Below are 19249 nucleotides of genomic sequence, written 5' to 3' on the forward strand. Positions count from 1 at the left end.
ACAGTAAAAAACCGGCAGCTGCGGTTGCCATAAATTTAGCGTATAAAATACGGTAGCGAGACTTTACGGTAATAAGGTTTTACAGTCTTAACTTAAAATTTACAGAAATAAACCGTACTTATTATCTGATATAATGTTTATTTATCGACCAATCTAGGAGTCACGTGATATATGGAAAGTCGTCACTTGAAGCTCTTCCTCAAGAAACTTTATATAGAAACTTTTAACCACCAACTTTTAAAAAGGCAATTTAACAACATTAAATGTCACATAAAACTCTAATGTATATAACTGATTAGAAAAAGATGAAGAAACAAACAAGTTATTTCAACAAAAATACATTAAATGCATCAAGTGTCACGCAGGGAATTGTGGGAATGTCAATTTATGGTTTTTCACTGTAAATTATAGATGAGTTGTTCATTTTCACTTTAAAAACTGTAAATTTAACGGTATTTTACAGTAAAATTACATGAAATTCACTATTAGATCTATCACAGTATATAGTAAGGAAAGGCTCTGTTAACCAATTAACAGTTTTTCACTGTAGCATTTTTGCAGTCCTTTACCGTTAAAAATCACAATCATTTTTTACAGTAAGGATGCTGGATTAGCCTACTTTTGCCGATAGTACCTAGAGTCCAATGCTATACCGAGAATTTATATTGGTTTTTATACTCTATGGCTATACTAAAGAAACGTTAGTCACAAAAACAGACACCCCTCATTTTGCTTATGCTTCTTTGTTTATTATATTAAATAAATATAAAATTACATCTAAACGTATTAGTTTCGTAAAAAAGACAGTAAATTTTAATGACTCCCGTTTTCCTTGCTTTTCCTTCGCTTTAAATCTCCCCATCCGGAAACTGAAGAGCATCCTTGCGTCAAATGCGGAACTTATGCGTGAACTTACAGCCTACTTTACCAGTGTTAGTTAGAGCCCATTAGTGAAATCAACTGGCTAACTAAGTACCAGCACAGTACTTTTTTATAATAAATTCATTAAAAATAACAGTGCAACAACGTTATATGCGATAGCTTTAATGTCTGATTTATAATCACATGCACAACTTGGAATGTTTTAGAGATATTGCATATTCTTCAGATGAAAACACACACCTTAAATTGACATCTGCCTGACTTGTGGTATCAGGGAGGAGTTACACCCTGTGGAGTTAACAGGAAGCACTTCCATAAATGAGGAATTCAGACAAAAGGTGAATAGACTCCTGTCCCTTTAAATGCCTGGCTGATTCCATGTTGCTAGGGAAATAGAGATGTTTACTCCAACATCAGTGTGAGCTGGCTGACTCTCCTGTGTCCTTCCACGTTCTCTCTCTCTCTCTCCTCCATTCTCTTTGTGCATTTTTCATTCTCATGCTGTTTTTCCCTCCTACTTGCCTCACAGAAATAGACAATTTAATTTACAATATACAAATTAATTCTCGTATTAGTGATGCATGCATGTGCAGTATCAGAATTGTCATGTGATTGTCAGATATGAGTTGGATGACCAAAGTGATTAAAAAGAAAACTGACCGAATGAACCACATTTTTAATGAGGCTGTTCAGCCAGACTTGCTCTCTCTGTCTCAACAAGTTTATTTCTGACTTCCAAACCTCCCCATGCTAGATTTTTTTTTTTACTTTTTAAAGTGATACATTTAGATGTTTCTTATCTGCAGTAAAACATCTGCAAATTCAAGTCGAGCAGGAGAGAAATAAAAGACAAAACTATGCAGAGAAATTTCTAATGAACGTCCTTGAGGTTGCTCTTGAAAATGCGACAACACTGACACCTATGGCCATTTGGAGGAACTGCACCTCACATTTATCAAAATACCGTACGTGAGACGCACAAAACAACTCATTTCTTATGCAACGGAGGGCTATGTGCTCTATCAATTTAGAATTTTTGGATGTTCAATGATTTTTTTTCTGTTTCGGCTCCTTAATTTGCCATGACAATTTCTTGCTTTTTTCCATTTGCTCACACATGTACAGAACACACAACCACAAAGCACATGACTCACAGGATGACTCATAGTACCCACCTCTCTGTTCTCATTGAACCCTGTCATCCCTTGAGAGAGAGAGAGAGAGAGAGAGAGAGAGAGAGAGAGAGAGAGAGAGAGAGAGAGAGAGAGAGAGAGAGGGAGGAGGAGGAGGGGGGGGGGGGTTTGATGATACCTGACAGGGAGAGATTTCATTAATTTCAATAATTTGTCATCAGAACTTGGCTGAACCAATTTGTTGCTGGTTGTGAGTGATGTGTTTCCAACTTTTGAGTTTTTGTAAATTTATTTATTATACACTTAGGATGGATCTATTCTCTATCAAGTGAAAACCAAATCTTAAAAATGAAAATCCACTGAGAAGGGTCATGCTAGTTTGGATTTTTCCTCAGACACTCGAAATAATGTAGGCTATACCATATCCTGACAATTCATGTACATAAGCAGGATGCTTACACTGTAAGGTCTAAGCGGAGAGCCATTTTTTGCTGTTATTGCATTTCAGAATTTGTAAGAAAAAAAATAAAATGCAAAAATACAAAACACATTTACTAGTGCTGTCAGACATTGGGATCCAAATGATAATATGCATACACACACACACACACACACACACACACACACACAATTTGTTGTTTTCTGACGTGAAAATATTACGATAATTTTCATTTAATGTAGGGCTAATAAATCCCACATAATTAAGTAAGCCTATGATTTGTCAAGGTATGCTTGTTATTGATTATTCATTATAATTAAAAGTCACATTCATTATTCAGATGTTAGATAGTAGGCTAACCATAATGTGTTATCTACATATTCCGTGTTTAATGTATTTTTTATTTTGTGAGTTTCTTAACAAAGCTATTGTTTTCTGTTTTTCAAAAATAATTCTAGAATTACTGTAAATCTTTGAGTTTTACAAAAAATAAAAAGTAAAAAAAGATTGCTTAGTTCATTTGGGAATTTTAATTCATGTGAATACCCTGATATAGGCTATACAGTATCTATCTCTCTCTCTTGTGTGTGTGTGTGTGTGTGTGTGTGTGTGTGTGTGTGTGTGTGTGTCTCGTCAAGGGCCAAGGCAAACCACTCCGCATTATGACGGGGTGGTCTTAATTTTTAAACGCGTTTTGGTTGAATGGCTTTTTGGCCCTACCGAGTCGCCGTGTGTTTGTGTTTGTTTCTGACGAAAATGGCGGACGAACTGGATAGAGTACGAATTTCAGCCGCGGAGCTACGAGCAGAAGCGTCGAATTTCACAACACACGGCGACGGTATAAAAGGTCAGGGCCGCTTTCCATGTTTATAACAACGTAAGATAGGAAATAGTCGAGGACAAGCCCTATTTTGACAAGTCACTTCAAACTTAGTTTCAGTTTGCTAATAATAGCCAGCTAGCATAACAGCTAACAACGGTCGCCACTCATGTGGGTTGAACGGCGCTTGTTTTGAAAATAAAAAACAAACAAACATATTTTCCAGGTTTTCCTGCATATTTACATTGAATAGGAGGCCCTGCTGTGGCGCTTAAGCATAAACCACCTAAATAAGAAATAATATTTTCCATTTGTTTAAAGAAGCAAGTGAAATGCTAACTATAATACTGGCTATTGACGGTGGCAACTTTTTAAATTATCTATTTATTTAAATTGAGAGCTTATAAATAAGATGGTATCCAACCCCAACTCTTTAACTTTATATTATAACTTGATTACTGCTGTCTATGTATTTGTAGTAAACGTATTGTTGGGTAAGCTGTGTTGCAGTGGATGTGCAACAGGTTATTTTCCTCGGGTGCAGTAGTAACAGCAATTTGCTCTTGATTTTGTTGACCAACAAAAGTATTATATGTTGCTAGTTATTTCTGTCTTCTATAATCCAGTCGATCACACATTTCCTAAATAATGGGCTAAATTAAAAAAAAAAAATTGTGATGACATCAGGGGACCGGATCCCACTAGGAGGCCTCGAGATGACTTGTATACAAAACACCTCTGGCGTTTTTTAACTAATTCATTTTTTTTTTTTGTTAACCCAAGCTCTAGAATATTTTATCAAGTAGAAATGTTAAGTAAAAAGTATATATTTAATTAAAAAAAAAAAAAAGGTAACCTTAATTCTTGTCCAGTAAATCATGAAACACTGGATAAGTCAGCCTTCGAAAATTGTAATTGACAACGTGAGGCCTCAGAATCAAAAGGGCTAAGAACCATTGCCCCAATGTACGCTTTAGCCAATAAAATATATTTTTCTTTTTCTCAGAATTGCAAGAGGAGGGTAAGAAACAACGACAACGAGACAGTAAACGTCCAGACCTGCAGTTGTACAAACCTGGGTCTGGCCATCCACACAAACATAAGGACAACTCAGAAGCTGGCTCATACCCTGTGCACCCACCGGATGATTGTGGTTTTGGTAATGACACCAAAATGCCTGACGGCTCACCTACCAGTCCTGGATGCTCTCACATCCCTGTTATAGACAGTGTAGACCTTCCAAATGATGGTCAGCCTGAAACGAATCGTAACACTAAAGGACACATTGGTGGCAAGAACCACCTGCTTGTGTTACAAGATGGAAATGCTGTTAAAAGCATTGAAGGTGCTGGTACGCCAAGGTCTCCGAAGCAGTCACGAAAGATGCGAAAGCCGGACCGTGAGATATATCAGCCAGGGGGGCGAAGGACTCAAGGAAGCAAAGAGACCGGGGCGAGCAAAGAATTAGATGGGGATCGAAGACAAGAGGAAGAAGTGGGTAGGAAATGTGTCGAATCACTTACAAAGGGTGAGAAAGAGGAAAAGCGCAGAAACAGGCGTGGGAAAGACGGCAGGAAAAAGCAAGAGTCCAAAGGAAGTTTAGACTCCCCCTCTGCAAACAAAAATGAGAATAATGTCGAGGATATCACGAGTAACATCAGCAAACTCCAAGTAGAGTCTGAAGAAGGCAGAGATGGAGATGAGCAGGATGGTGCAAACCGGAGAAAACCTAGTGTGGAAGGACGAAGAAGCCAAGCCGGTGAGGAGAATGGAGGAATCGGAGAAGACAAAAAAAAGGAGAGGGGTGGTGGGAAATCCAAAGCTGGAAGGGAGAAAGGTAACAACCAGGTCTTTGTCAAAAAAAAGGAAGGGGAGGAAGGAGGGAAAAGCACAGAGGCAGCTCAGCCTGAAGGAAAAAGACAGAGGAATGTTGGTGCAAAGGAGGTGAGCCACAACCAGAACATGAATCGTGAAAAACAAACGGGGAACAGGCCGAAAGAGAGAGGGAAACCATGTGAGAGAACAGATTCAAACCGAGTCAACGCTGCCTCAAAGCGATACTCTCAGTCGGACATCCGACGACCTCGAAACCGCACGTACAGCACGAGTTCGGCCAGTAGCGGGACCAGTATGGACGGTCTGGCTGAAGCTGAGAGACTCCGAGGAGAGGGTCGGCAGTTGTCAGCGCGCGCCACTGGACAGAGGGAGTTCGTCCGAGGGAGCCTGTCCCGCCCGAGGAGACGGACGGCCCGGACCTTGTCCTCCACGGATTCGCTGGAGGAAAATGAGGCCTGGGAGCTCGGAGAAAGACGAGGCAAAGTTGCTGATGAAGCCAAGAGGGGTCCTGAAGGGGGCGGAAGAGGCCAAAGAGCGCCCGCGCCTTGTGGTCGAGGAGGAATATTGAGAGTTTCTTTGGACAAGCATTCTAATGAAGAGCAACCGAGCCGAAAAAACCCAAGAGGTCGTGGGAGGGGAATCCTAGTTCTTCCTGCCCACACTGATCTAACTTCAACCCCTGAGCCTGGGCCTCAGCTTCGAGGAATGAGAGGAGGAATGGGTCTGGGCCGAGGAAGAGGCGGCCGTGGAGGAGGGGCAAGGCGACTTTGGGACCCGAATAACCCGGATAAGAAACCGGCGCTGGTGTCGAGCCAACAGTCAAAGCATGCATCACTCCAGCAGGCTTTGTACTTGCAGCAGGGTGGATGCGGGCCGTTACACTTCCTGGACACCGACGACGAGACTGCAGGAAGTCCTCCTGTTCGCCAGGGAGAGTATTTTCAAAACCAGCAAGCTGCTGCGATGGCTTACTACAAGTTCCAGAATTCCGACAATCCCTACTGTTACCCGTTACCAGCCAACTCCCCAAACACCCCGCCACGCTATCCATACCCGTATCACATTCCCTATCAAATTCCTGGCTCTAACGGGATCTATCCCACCTCTGCTATGCCTCCTTTTTATGGGCCCTATGGGCAAGGTGGGCCGGGTTATCCCACCCCAGCGGGATCTAGTCTCACTCCAGAAGAGGCAGAGGTGCAGACCAGAGGAGAGCTGGTAAAGCTGCTTCGGCTGGCTGACAGTCAGGAACTCCAACTCAGTAACCTGCTATCCCGGGAGAGACTGAGCCCAGAGGGGCTGGAGAGAATGGCCCAGCTCAGGTGTGTATTGAAAGTAAAATTCTAATTTTAACAGACTGATCTCATGAAGTAGCGTTTGTATGACCATTTTTGGTGTGCTATCAAGACGCATAATCGCTTTTCAGCGTGTTTATGAACGCCGCTGACTTAACGTTATTACTGTATATATAAATAAATGACTTACCTCAACCCCGTCCCTAAACCTAACCGTCACTGGGGTTAATGGCATTTTTGACTGTTCCCTTACCATCCAAGGAAAAAAAAAAGATAGCTCCCCCAGATGTAGATCTACATTTTGCTTCGTTTTGCGCGGACATTTGACCGCGTGAATCACTCGGAAGTTAATGGCGTAGACATACACGCATACACGCGGATGGCTTAAAATGCGTGGAGATAACACGCCACTTGACTCAAAAGTATGTTTACGCAAAAGTCATGATGTCATGTTGAATTTTAAATAGAAAAACATGGGATTTGTTGTATTAGAGTTATACAATTATACTTTGTATGTCATTGTCTCGTAATGGACATTATAGACCTTATTCAGCAAAGCGCCATGACAGGTATGAAAGTGAGGCTGTGAGGGATAGACTTACCGTGTTTCCAATGGCATCCGCTGTAAAAAGCTGAATAAAGCGGCTAGATTACTTACAATTTTCCACAGCTTACATTGTTGGGACTTTTTTGTCAACTGAAATTTCTTGGAAGGATATTTTTCCAGTGTTTCATGAACAGAAAAGTCCGAAAACACATTAAATAACAGTACAGCCCATTGAAGAGATGCATGTCTATCCCTCACAGCCTCGCTTTCATTCTCATTAAAAATCAAAGATGGCGCTGCCGTGAATAAGGCGCATTCCAGCCTGGTTACATTTTTCCTTTTTATTCCTGATGTTTATCCAGGGCTGAACTCCTGACGCTATACGAGCGGGTGATTTTGACTGACATAGAGTTCTCCGACTCTCAAAACCTAGATCAGGCCCTGTGGAAAAATGTGTTTTACCAGGTGATAGAGGGGTTTAGGCAGCTTCTGAAAGACCAGACCTCAGACACTGCCCCGCAGATCAAAACCATGCTGATGACCATTCTGGAAGAGGTAGATATGCACAAAGTTGTCTATATCCCCCTTATGAAAGTCCTAGTCTTTTTTTTTTCTCTCCCTGATATCAAATTTACACTACCATAATGTATAATGCGGTAGTGTGTAAAGCATTTAGCATATGTTCTTATCCAGAGTGACTTTCAAAAGTTTTACATTCTGGATGATTTAATGTTCACTTGTGATTTACTTTGTTATAAATAAAAAAAAGTTTGATATATTTGATATATTTTTATATAATTATTCTGATTTCATTTGATTATTTTAATTTCTTCTATGTAAAGCACTTTGAATTACCTTTGTGTATGAAATGTGCTATATAAATAAACTTGCCTTGCCTTACCTATAGCATCACTCAGCAAAACAATAATCCATTTGTGCCTGAAAGTGAAGATGCAATGTTTATTTTTTGCTCTAGGGGGGAGTATTCTTTGATTCACTTCTACAGAAGTTGCAGACAGTGTTTCAGTTCAAGCTGGAGGACTATATGGACTGCATGGCTATACGAGCAAGACCTCTACGCAAGACGGTACACAAATACTATAAACTATAATTTATAGTTTGTTCTACTATCGTTGAATAGAAATTTATGGAAACACATTCGACTTCACCTTGTTTCAGGTCAAATACGCTCTGATCAGTGCCCAGCGCTGCATGATCTGTCAGGGCGATATCGCACGATATCGTGAGCAGGCTAGTGACTCTGCTAACTATGGGAAGGCCCGCAGGTAAGTACATCAAACTTGAATTTACTCACAACCAAAGGTGTATTTATAGCATTGTATAGTATTTTTATATACATACATGCGATTCGCCTCTGTTTATATCATGATATATTGACTGATGAAGTATTGAATTAGTGCAACATTTCTTTTTTTCCATTTATCATTTAATTGGGAAGTCATCGGTTAAGTTGTGTTGTTGCGTTTTCACATATCAATGTTGACAATTTGTCTTTTCTCTTGGTCAGTTGGTATCTAAAAGCTCAGCAGATTGCTCCGAAAAACGGACGACCCTACAACCAGCTGGCCCTTCTAGCAGTGTACACGGTGAAACCACGTGCATAACATTAGACAGTGTTAAATGACTATCATTAACATGAACGTTAAACTAATTTATTCTCCTCCCATCTCTCTTTTAGAAGCGAAAGCTGGATGCTGTATACTATTACATGCGTAGTCTAGCTGCTAGTAACCCGATCCTCACAGCCAAGGAGAGCCTGATGAGTCTGTTTGAGGAAGCCAAGCGCAAGGTATGCATGTTAACACCACTCTTCCAACAGAATCAAATGTTTTGTTCATGTGTGTCATGGTGGTTCATCTCTCCCAATTTAGGCTGACCAGATTGAACGTAGACGAAAGCAGGATTCAGATGAAGGTACCCGTGGTTCCAGAGGTCACGTGGGTGGGCGTCGTGGCGAGGACGCCTCTCGTGTGGAGATTTGGATACGTCCGAGTGGGAATCCGGGCACTTCTCGTCCAACAGGCAGTGAATCTGGAAAGGACTCTGAGCAGGATGGAGAGCTTGGGACTTTGAGTGCCAGTGATGTGAGTGCTTTTGGTAACATAGTGTTATTTGTGCTGGGTACTTTGATCACAATAAAAATCGAAAGTTATTTAATACTTGCATAGGACTGCAATGTTTAGATCGCTGTCACTGCCCTAATATTTCACTGATCTCGTAAGTTTACAGAGAAATTACCAAATAAAATGGCTGTTGCTCATACATGTGGTGACAATAGATAAAAATTTTATATATTTAAAAAAAAAAGTTTATCAAGAAACATTCAAACTTAAATAAATGGCTATAAATGACACAATGACACGTGTACAAACACTCATGCGCAATAGCCAAAGAGGTCATGTCAAATTGTTTCTCACTTGTACAGGATGAGTCTGACTATGAGTCACCCATCAGTTAGGCCTGTCACGATGACAAATTTTGCTGGACGATAAATAATTGCCATAAACAATAATATTGTTGTTCCGAGACCATTTACATCTAAAATAATGATAATTGCATAATAATGGAGGTACACCTTTTTAAAGATCAATAAACGTATATTTCTAAAGACTATTTAACACTGAAAATGGAAAACAATTTAAATAGCCACAATAAATGAACAAAACAACCTAAAACAATAAAAGCAATGTCTCTGTTAACAAAAAATGCACTTGAATAAATACCAAAAACAATAAATAAAATTGATGTAAACATAGCCTATCATAAATTATTTGTTATTAATGCATTAACACACACACCACTGTTAATTTAACATAATAGCAAGCAGGCTCCTGTGTGCATGGTCTGGCATGACTGAATGCACACTCCCTTAATAATTCCTAAAAAGAAGACAGTTCATCGCGATCTCACACATCTGTTATTATCAATGAAGCTCACTGCATGAGGAATCTTTCATAATATCCACACTTTGTTTGTTATAATTAGGATTTGCCAGCATACAGAATTCAGCACTGAACAAAAAGTCCGTTTTGAGTGGTGAGGGGAGTCTATCGTAAATGCTTCTGATTGGCCATTGCGTTCAAGAAATCAACACATATGTCTGTGATTGGTTACATTGCTCAACACTGCAAACATGTTATGAATAGAAACTCTGGCCTTTTTTTCTTTTCTACTATATATAATTTCATCCATTTTAGCTGAAATTATAGGTAAAGTACGCATTTACTTATATTTTTCTATGCTTTTCTTTTCAGCTCAATAAGAGGTTTATTTTGAGTTTCCTATACACTCATGGAAAGCTCTTCACTAAAGTAGGGTAAGTCTTAATGTCAACATATTCATTGTAACTGGCAGTTTTTACACTGTGTTGTTATGCTTTTAACCCTAAAACTGTATTCTGGACAAATGTGGGCAAAATAATTTTGATTTATTTTTAAAAATACTTCCCTTGATCTGAGCGGTACAAGACTTGGCTAGTTTTCCTTAAGTTTGCCTCCTGAACACACACAATTTATTTGGACTCAATTCTACAATGTTAAGTGGGTGGGGAAAAAAAATCCTTAATCTTGTGTTTGGGTTAAAAATGGGCACCCATAGAAATGAATGGGGAAAATTGTAATTCAGAGCTTTCTAAAATAAGACACCAGGTGACAGCAAAGTCACTTCATCTTTAGGTTTTAGCTCTAAGAACTTATTGGAATGATATTTTAATGTAGTTAAAAAAAAATAAAACATAAAAATAAGCATAATTTACATAGAAAATATGTTACTTTTTAAGTAAATAAATTCAAAAATACCCCCAAAATTAAAAAAAACACCATAATGGATAGACAAAACTTTATCGAAGACAGTGATATAACATTTATAATAAATAAAAATTAGGATCACACCTGAGTCCTCTGTGCCCACATTTGTCCACAATTACAGGATTAAGGGCTATAAAGTGAATACGGTTTGAGGGCTACATTGACTTTTGACTTCGAAGGTCATCTCAGTCCAATCATATTTTAGATTAGATAGATTTCAGAGTGCTGATTTTTGAAGAGAACCTAGATTATGTATCATTTGCAACGGCTCCTTAGAGGAACCTTTTGGGATCCGAACAGTAATGACTATAAAGCATATTTGATTGGATGTTCCTGTTTTATTCGGAATTTTTTTAATGGACATTTTTTTATCCTGGGAAAATGTAGATTTTCAAATATTTATTAATGTTTTAATTTTGCCATTAAAAAGCCTTTGCTTCTATATAATATAATAATAAATAAGTAAAATGTCTACAGAATCTGTGCCATGCTGGTAAATACCACAGAAATTGTTTGTTATATGTTATTTTGAGTATTCTTGTGTGGCGTTTGGTCCTCAGGATGGAGAGTTTTCCTGCGGTTGCCAGTCGAGTGTTGCAGGAGTTTCGGGCTCTCCTCCAGCACAGACCCTCCCCCCTCGGCAGCACACGCTTGCTGCAGATCATCACGATTAACATGTTCATCATCCATAACGCACAGATTAGAGGTAAAGCGGCCATAGAGCCTCTCCAGTCCACTGAAAATAAGCTTTCTTGCTTCTCACTTTGCAATGCCACTCATTTTTTCTCTCTTTCTTTCTCATAGCTGAAAGGCAGGGTGAAACTCGGTCTGTATTGGAGGAGCAGACCATATCCCTAGGTTTAGCTATGTTTGGTCTTCTTGTCCAACGTTGCACTGAGCTTTTGAAGGAAACGCCTGCTGGTGAGTAGATGATGTGTTTATGTGTCTACACACACAGCATTGTAGGTGCGCTCTAAAAAGGTAGACGGTATAGTTAGATTAGATACTTCTTTAGGACTGCACAGAGCTTGCAATACCACTGCGCTACAGCATTACTTTGACGGGGAAAGGATCTAAATAGAGTCAGGTCTACTGAGTTTGAGTGAATCTACTTAGTTAGGATTCTGTCTTAGACGAGAGCTGCCTATGTAGACCACAACAGCTAGGTTTTGGATTAAAAAAAATGTGCAGGAAGTGGGTAAAAATCTCAGTATTTGTGAGCTTTGTCTGACAGTTTGCTTTCTCTTTTTTGTCTCCCCCAGAGTCTATCCCAGCAGAAGAGCTGGGGGAGTTTGATGAGATGGATGATGAAGAGGGGATGGTACGGGTGTCCTCCTTCCCTCCTGACCTGAGAGAGCTGCTGCCCAGCATGAAGGTCTGGTCCGACTGGATGCTCGGACACCCTGACAAGTGGAACCCTCCTCCCTGCAGTATTCAGTGAGTCTCGCTTGCAGTACGTTCACAGGACCGTGTTGATTTGAAGCTGTGCTGGAGTAATATGGTCCTGTGTGTGTTTATAGGGGGAGTCCAGATGTGTGGCAGTGTCTTGCAGATCTTTGCAACTCTTTCTCACGCGTGTATCACGGTGAGGTTCTGCTGTATAAAGCTGACGCGGATGGAGAAGGAGACGAGGAGCTCAGAGTCCTGCAGCTGGAGGAGGACAAAATGCTCTCTGGCTTTGTCCCGCTGCTCGCTGCCCCACAGGAAGCCTGCTATATAGACCAAGGAACAGATGCGGTCAGTAATGCATACATCACACTGCCAAATTGCATGCTTGTTTGGATAATATATCTAAAATTAGGACTCAGTAGATTACAATAACTTGCAATTTAACCGTAATTTTTTTTTAACTGTAGATTGTTTTAATAAATAAATTAGTTATTTATTTATTATAAAATTCCAATTAGCTAAAATGTACTGCCGCCTTTCCTGGGTGAATTAGATTTGAATTAGATTCAAATAATCGCAATGTATTTTTTATTAATTCTTAATTTGCCATTTTTTATGTTGATAAAATTGGCCTTTTTTGTTTTATATTTATTATGTAGTACATTCAGTCCATTTAGTGTTAATGCATTATTTATTTTTTTATTATTTATTTTTTATAACTTCTTAATTTGCCATTTTTAATAGTTTTTTTAATTCAAAGTTTATAAAATTGGCCTTTTTTTATTTTATATTTATTATGTAGTACATTCAGTCCATTCAGTGTTAATGCATTATTTATTTTTTATTACTTCTTAATTTGCCATTTTTAATAGTTTTTTTAATTCAAAATTTATAAAATAGGCCCTTTTTTATTTTATATTTATTATGTAGTCCATTCAGTGTTAATGCATTATTTATTTATTTAATATTATTTGTATTAATTCTTAATTTGCCATTTTTATGTTGATTAAAATTGGCCTTTTTATTTTATATTTATTATGTAGTCCATTCAGTGTTAATGCATTATTTATTTATTTAATAATATTTGTATTAATTCTTAATTTGCCATTTTTATGTTGATTAAAATTGGCCTTTTTATTTTATATTTATTATGTAGTACATTCAGTCCATTCAGTGTTAATGCATTATTTATTTATTTATTTATTTATTTATTATTTTTCATTAATTCTTAATTTGCCATTTTTATGTTGATAAAATTGGCCTTTTTTATTTTATATTTATTATGTAGTTCATTCAGTGTTAATGCATTTTTTTAGGAATGAAAATATTCCTATCATAATTCCGTACAAAGATTTGATTTATTAAATCAATGAGCTGTTAAGCTCTTATCATTTACTAATAAATGTGAGTGAAAACACCTGTGCTGCCATTCTTATTCTGATCACACAACTCATTGTTCATTTTATGATATTAATCACATTTAATTGGACAATTTAACTTTAGCTGCTGTAGTTTTCTCACATCTGAATAATTGTTTCTGTATCGTAGGCCATAGCAGCTGACTGTAAGAGAGTGACCGTTCTGAAATACTTCCTGGAAGCTCTGTGCGGGCAGGAAGAGCCGCTGCTGGCCTTTAAGGGGGGAAAGTACATTTCCATGGCAACACCTCTTACAGCCGGCGTAAATGCCGAGAACAAGATGCAAACGCAAGAACTGGTAGAGCAAACCTCTCATTTCCTGGATGTATGAAAGAGAATTTCATGTGTTTTGTTTTGCTTTTCCCTGAACCATTGACAGTGTTTTTCCAGTAACCCACCCAACAGAGTGTGCGGTTCACCCTCTGGGCAGAGCACTGCTAATTCAACTGTTTTCTCAGGAGGATGATGTCATTGTGGAGGAATCGTCTCTGTCTGCTTCAGAAGGGGAGATCGATGGAGAGATTGAAGGAGACGGGAGCGAGGATGATATCAGAGAGCTGAGGGCACGGCGCCACGCTCTCACACACAAGCTGGCACAACAACAGAAACGCAGGGACAAGATTCAGGTATCTCAAGATGCCATGATCTTTATATTTACACATTGTCTACTTCTAATGTGTTGCACCAGGATAGATCAAGCTAATGAATTAGAGCTGACAAATTGTCTGTTCCTGTCCTCCAGGCTGTTCTGCAGATGGGTGGGCAGCTGGAGATCGAGATCAGGCCCTTCTATCTGGTCCCTGACACAAACGGCTTCATAGATCATCTGGAGGGCCTGAGGAAGCTTCTGGCCTGTGGGACGTACATTCTGGTTGTGCCTCTTATCGGTGAGACCCTCTTTGATCATTAAAATGCACGGATATGTTTCAGTCTTCCTTTCTGTCTACTGTAATGCTCCTCTGTTTTTGTGACAGTGATCACAGAGTTGGACGGTCTGGCTAAAGGGCAGGACAGTCGTGAGGGCATCAGTAATGGTGCCCATGCCCGACAGGTGCAGGAGAGAGCCAGAGCTGCGGTCACGTGTCTAGAGAAAGCCTTCGAGTCTAGAGATCCCTGCATCAGAGCGCTCACCAGCCGAGGAAACACACTGGAGTCCATCGCCTTCCGCAGTGAGGACACCTCTGGACAAAAGGTCTGTGTTTCTTCCACTTTGTGAAAGCATGGTGGCGCTAATCTACAGAGGTTTATCCTTGGTTCAAACCTCAGTTTTATTCAATTTCCCCTTTCGTTATTGTTTTATTTTCACCTAAACCTCTGTAAGTTTGCCATCAAGTTGAGTGCTAAAGGAGAGGTGTCGGCTGGAGTGGTCAGCTAAATTTAAAAATATAGTTTTTAGCCTTTTGATGGTATATATGTTTAAATATGTATTTGCTCTGAAATAGCATTTTTTTTTTTATTACAGTCGGGGAATTTATCAATTTGACTAACAGCCATTTAAATTCATGCAGCCACAGAATTCGTGTTAGTTATAAAATGTTTATGATTTCCACATTATTAGGATGCTAAACACTCAAGAGTGAGGTCAGTAAGATTTTTAAAAATATAAATTAATATTTTTATTTCGCAAGGAAACATTAAATTGATCAAAAGTGACATTTACATTGTCGAAAAAAATCTGTTCTGAAATAAATGCTGTTCTTTTGAACTTTTTATTAATCAAAAGTCCATCACAGGAATATTAAATTACCTTTAAAATATTTTAAAAGTTATTTTAAGTTCACAATATTACTGTATTTTGATCAAATAAATGCAGCCTTGGTGAGCATATGAACACTGACCCCACACTTTTTAACTAGTGTGTATGCACCAGTATAACAATACATAGTAATGTTCACTTAAATATTTTTTACCAGAATAATTTTTGTTGAGTTCTGCGATGAGACAAATGAATTGTTGAATTAGAGTTTTGAATCAATGTAAGCGTGCAGTTCAAACTGATTCAAACACGGCTATGAACTTAACTCTATAGCTACTTTTGATGCTGAAGGTCAAATCATCAGTGTTTATTTTAGTTTTTTATCAGTTAAAGGAGTAGTTCACTTTTAAAAAAACTTTTGCTGATAATCTACTCACCCCCATGTCATCCAAGATGTCCATATCTTTCTTTCTTCAGTCGAAAAGAAATTAAGGTTTTTGTTGAAAACATTCCAGGATTTTCTCCATATAATGGACTTCAATGGGAACCAAACGGTTCAAGGTCCAAAAGAGAGTTTCAGTGCAGCTTCAAAGGGCTTTAAACGACACCAGACGATGAATAAGGGTCTTATCTAGGACCCTTCGAGTCATGACTCGAAAAAAGATTTGTTCATTTTGATGAACAGTAGAGTCACGAACGCTCATCACAGAACAGAGCAAGGCGAGCATTTGTGCTTTTAAAACTTAAACTTTTTTATTTATTTTTTAAATGACCAATCGTTACTCCTAGATAAGACCCTTATTCATCGTCTGGTGTCGTTTAAAGCCCTTTGAAGCTGCACTGAAACTCTCATTTGGACCTTGAACCGTTTGGTTCCCATTGAAGTCCATTATATGGAGAAAATCCTGGAATGTTTTCATCAAAAACCTTCATTTCTTTTCGACTGAAGAAAGAAAGATGTGGACATCTTGGATGACATGGGGTGACAAAAGTTTTTTTTTAAAGTGAACTACACCTTTTAAGGAAAGCATCACAAGACAAGGAGAGATTGCATAATTAGTTGAATGCTGCTCTTCAGGGAATGTAACATTCAGACACATTTCTGTGGTTCGGAAAATGTTTTCACGTCAACGTGCATCTCTAGTGTGGAAAAAACCCTTTAGAGGTTCATTTTAAAGTTCACAAATGCACAAGGGACTACAAAGTCTATTTTAAAGCCACCCACTCATCGTCCATTTCTATCCACCTTTCCCCAGGGCAACAACGATGATGTCATCCTGTCCTGCTGTCTGCACTACTGTCAGGACAAAGCCAAGGACTTCATGCCTGTGGAGAGAAGTCAGTTCACTTATTTGTACTTGTTAGGGGCCCGTTAACATTCTCATTTTCCACTTGATGTTTTCCTCTAGATCTCATCAGCAATTTGATTTCAGCACGCTCTGCAGCAGCTGACCAGAGTCAAATCGTGCTACACCTAGAGATTGGCATGGTTTTACTTCAGTTAGCCTAATAGCTGGTTTGATTTGCATTGAAAGATGATCTTATGGAAAGTACCCCATGCCAATCTCTAGGTGTGGTGGAAGGTGTGTGATGATGTGGGGATATTTTAATTCCAAAGGCCAAGGGAACTTTATCAGGATGCATATTATCCTGGATCCATGAAATAACTGGCTTTTAAAAATAAAAATCTGCCTGACTCTATGGGAATTTAACATAGGGGTGTCCTGACTTACTGTATGCACCCTGTATTTTAAGGAAAAACATTGATTTATTTATGATACATTATTCATTCACAAAGAAAATTTGTGTCCTTAAAGGTTGGAGTTTTCCTCATTTTTCTAATTAAGGCATTAAGATCAATATCCAAAAAATATTTTTTATTCCTCTTTATAGGCAACTTTAGCATGGGTACCAAAACTTATTCACACCACTGTAAATAAAGACATGAGATATATGGTGCTTCTCAATCTGAGCTCCGCCAAAGAACGTCTCAATTTAAAGGATCCTTTGAAGCCAGCCATCGTTTCGCGTCCTTTTGAAGGATACATTAAGTGTTTTTTCAATATCGGAATGTCACGACTAACCAATCAGAATCGAGCATGTAATAAACATACTTAAAAGCCAAGAATACTTTCTATTGTATCTTTGCCTGATTGGTTTTGTGTTCTCCTCCAGATGGGCCGGTGCGGTTGCGCAGGGAGGTGGTCTTGCTCACGGACGACCGCAACCTGCGAGTCAAAGCTCTCACACGCAACGTCCCGGTCCGAGACATCCCCGCATTCCTGATCTGGGCTAAAGTAGGCTGAACCGCAGACCTGACCTACTGCTGCACAAACCAATCATCCTCCACTGAGGAAATGATGTCACAGAGAGAGGATGAGTATAAAGGGGAAAAAAAAAAGAGCGCAGTGACACATCAAGCTACTTTAACGAGAAAGAATGGAGGATTTCCCCCTTAAAACGCAGCGTGCATAGACGACCGCTTGCTTCGGACACGGTTGGAAAGGTTGAACGCAGCTGATTAAAGCGATGAAGAGGGAGCAGGCGAGGTGTGCCTGTGTGAGCAGGAGAACCCAGCATCAGCTGCTCTGCTGTTTAGAGTGTCAGCTTGTAGTGTTTGCTGGCGGATGAGCTCATTCCGTCCAACGGCCTGTGATGAGGCGAGCGCTCCAGTAGGGGGCGGCGTGAGGCGGCTCTGTGGCCCAAGTGGCCCCGATTGCGTTTTCTTTGCCTCCGGTGCATGCTTGGTTTGCTCTAAGCATGATTGTTTTAAAGCTCTTCGCGTATTTAAGTTTGCATTACATTTTTGACTTGGGTTTTGACAGTGTCAGGTTCTTGCTTTCATTTAGGTCTCATAAATGGTTTTGTTGTAATACACTCGATCTTCTGTAGTTGCTGTATGGAAGATGTGTTTGTGCATTTTGGATTGTGACATCTGTATTCCTATGTCAAGTAAATACTGATGTTATGTACCTGTCATGACCGTACTAATACAAACTAATCAATTCTACTTTTTTGAGGAAAATTAGGCTTTGCTGAAAATTATCTGTCTCTGGATAATCTGCAATTTTGAGGTAGAGCAAAACAGAACAGTTTTGTTTCCTCTCTTATAAAGAAATGGAAGATACTTGGACAATGTGGATGAGCTGTGAAGTGGCTTATTTATGCACTGCTGTCACAACCATCAAGAAAAACAATGGATGCTGTTTAGTTTGTGAATTATGTTCATGCCTGTATTTGAGTGGATCGTCAGTGTTGTGTTATTTTTCTTTCCCTGAAGTATTATAGTTCTAACGGGACCTGGTATGTCATCTTGTTTGTTTTAATGGTCAAATATCATCCTCGCATTTGTGTTCTGTGGAAACAAACAGCCATGTTTGGCTTTAAGCAGCATCTGATTGAATCACAATCAGTGGCCACAAGTCTTCCTGATTTGTTTTTAATGTTGTGGATTTAATTAAAATTTCTGAGTTTATATTTTGTGTTGTCACTGTTTCATACTGATTACAGCCGGTATAGTGACTGACTTCTAAGAGCTTTATTTCCAGCACTGCTAGTGAGCAGGTCAACAATGTCATTCCTTTTTCACTGTCAAAATCAATCACACGCCAATGGAGTGCCGACATTTTTTTATTAATTACATTTCATAACGCATACATTAAACTCTTGGCAAATCTGCAAAGTACAAACATTAAATAGAATTAGACAGAAAATCTGTGCAAACTGTTTAGACTTCAGAAACATCTTCAAATATAACATCATGAACCAAACTGGCCTGCAGAGCAAGTACAAAAAAGATTTGTTTTTGTTTTTTTGAAAGAATAAGTTTGGTTTTTTTTAAATTCCAGTAATACATTACATATTCATGAGGGAGTAAGTGATTGATTAGTGAGTTCTTTGATATTAAAATTATTATTTTTGGCATAATTCGGTCCTATAAAAATGTTTATGAAGACGATCATGTCCT

The 19249-nt window shown here is 38.9% G+C and overlaps 1 protein-coding gene across 1 annotated transcript; it reads left to right on the forward strand.

Moving 5' to 3' along the window:
• Positions 1–3141: 3141 nt before the first annotated feature.
• Positions 3142–18757, forward strand: smg6 (SMG6 nonsense mediated mRNA decay factor). Its single transcript, XM_039676159.2, has 19 exons — positions 3142–3301; positions 4281–6432; positions 7315–7507; positions 7929–8039; positions 8132–8238; positions 8481–8559; positions 8652–8762; positions 8845–9057; positions 10228–10289; positions 11340–11485; positions 11584–11700; positions 12042–12216; positions 12300–12516; positions 13717–13884; positions 14045–14212; positions 14329–14473; positions 14561–14778; positions 16539–16620; positions 17458–18757. Exons 1-19 carry the CDS (start codon positions 3157–3159, stop codon positions 17586–17588), a joined length of 4740 nt encoding a protein of 1579 aa, XP_039532093.2. The 5' UTR covers positions 3142–3156; the 3' UTR covers positions 17589–18757.
• The last annotated feature ends 492 nt before the right edge of the window (positions 18758–19249 follow it).

Source organism: Pimephales promelas, chromosome 23 (genome assembly GCF_988280905.1).
Source record: "Pimephales promelas chromosome 23, fPimPro1.hap1.1, whole genome shotgun sequence".
NCBI classification, from domain to species: Eukaryota; Metazoa; Chordata; class Actinopteri; order Cypriniformes; family Leuciscidae; genus Pimephales; species Pimephales promelas.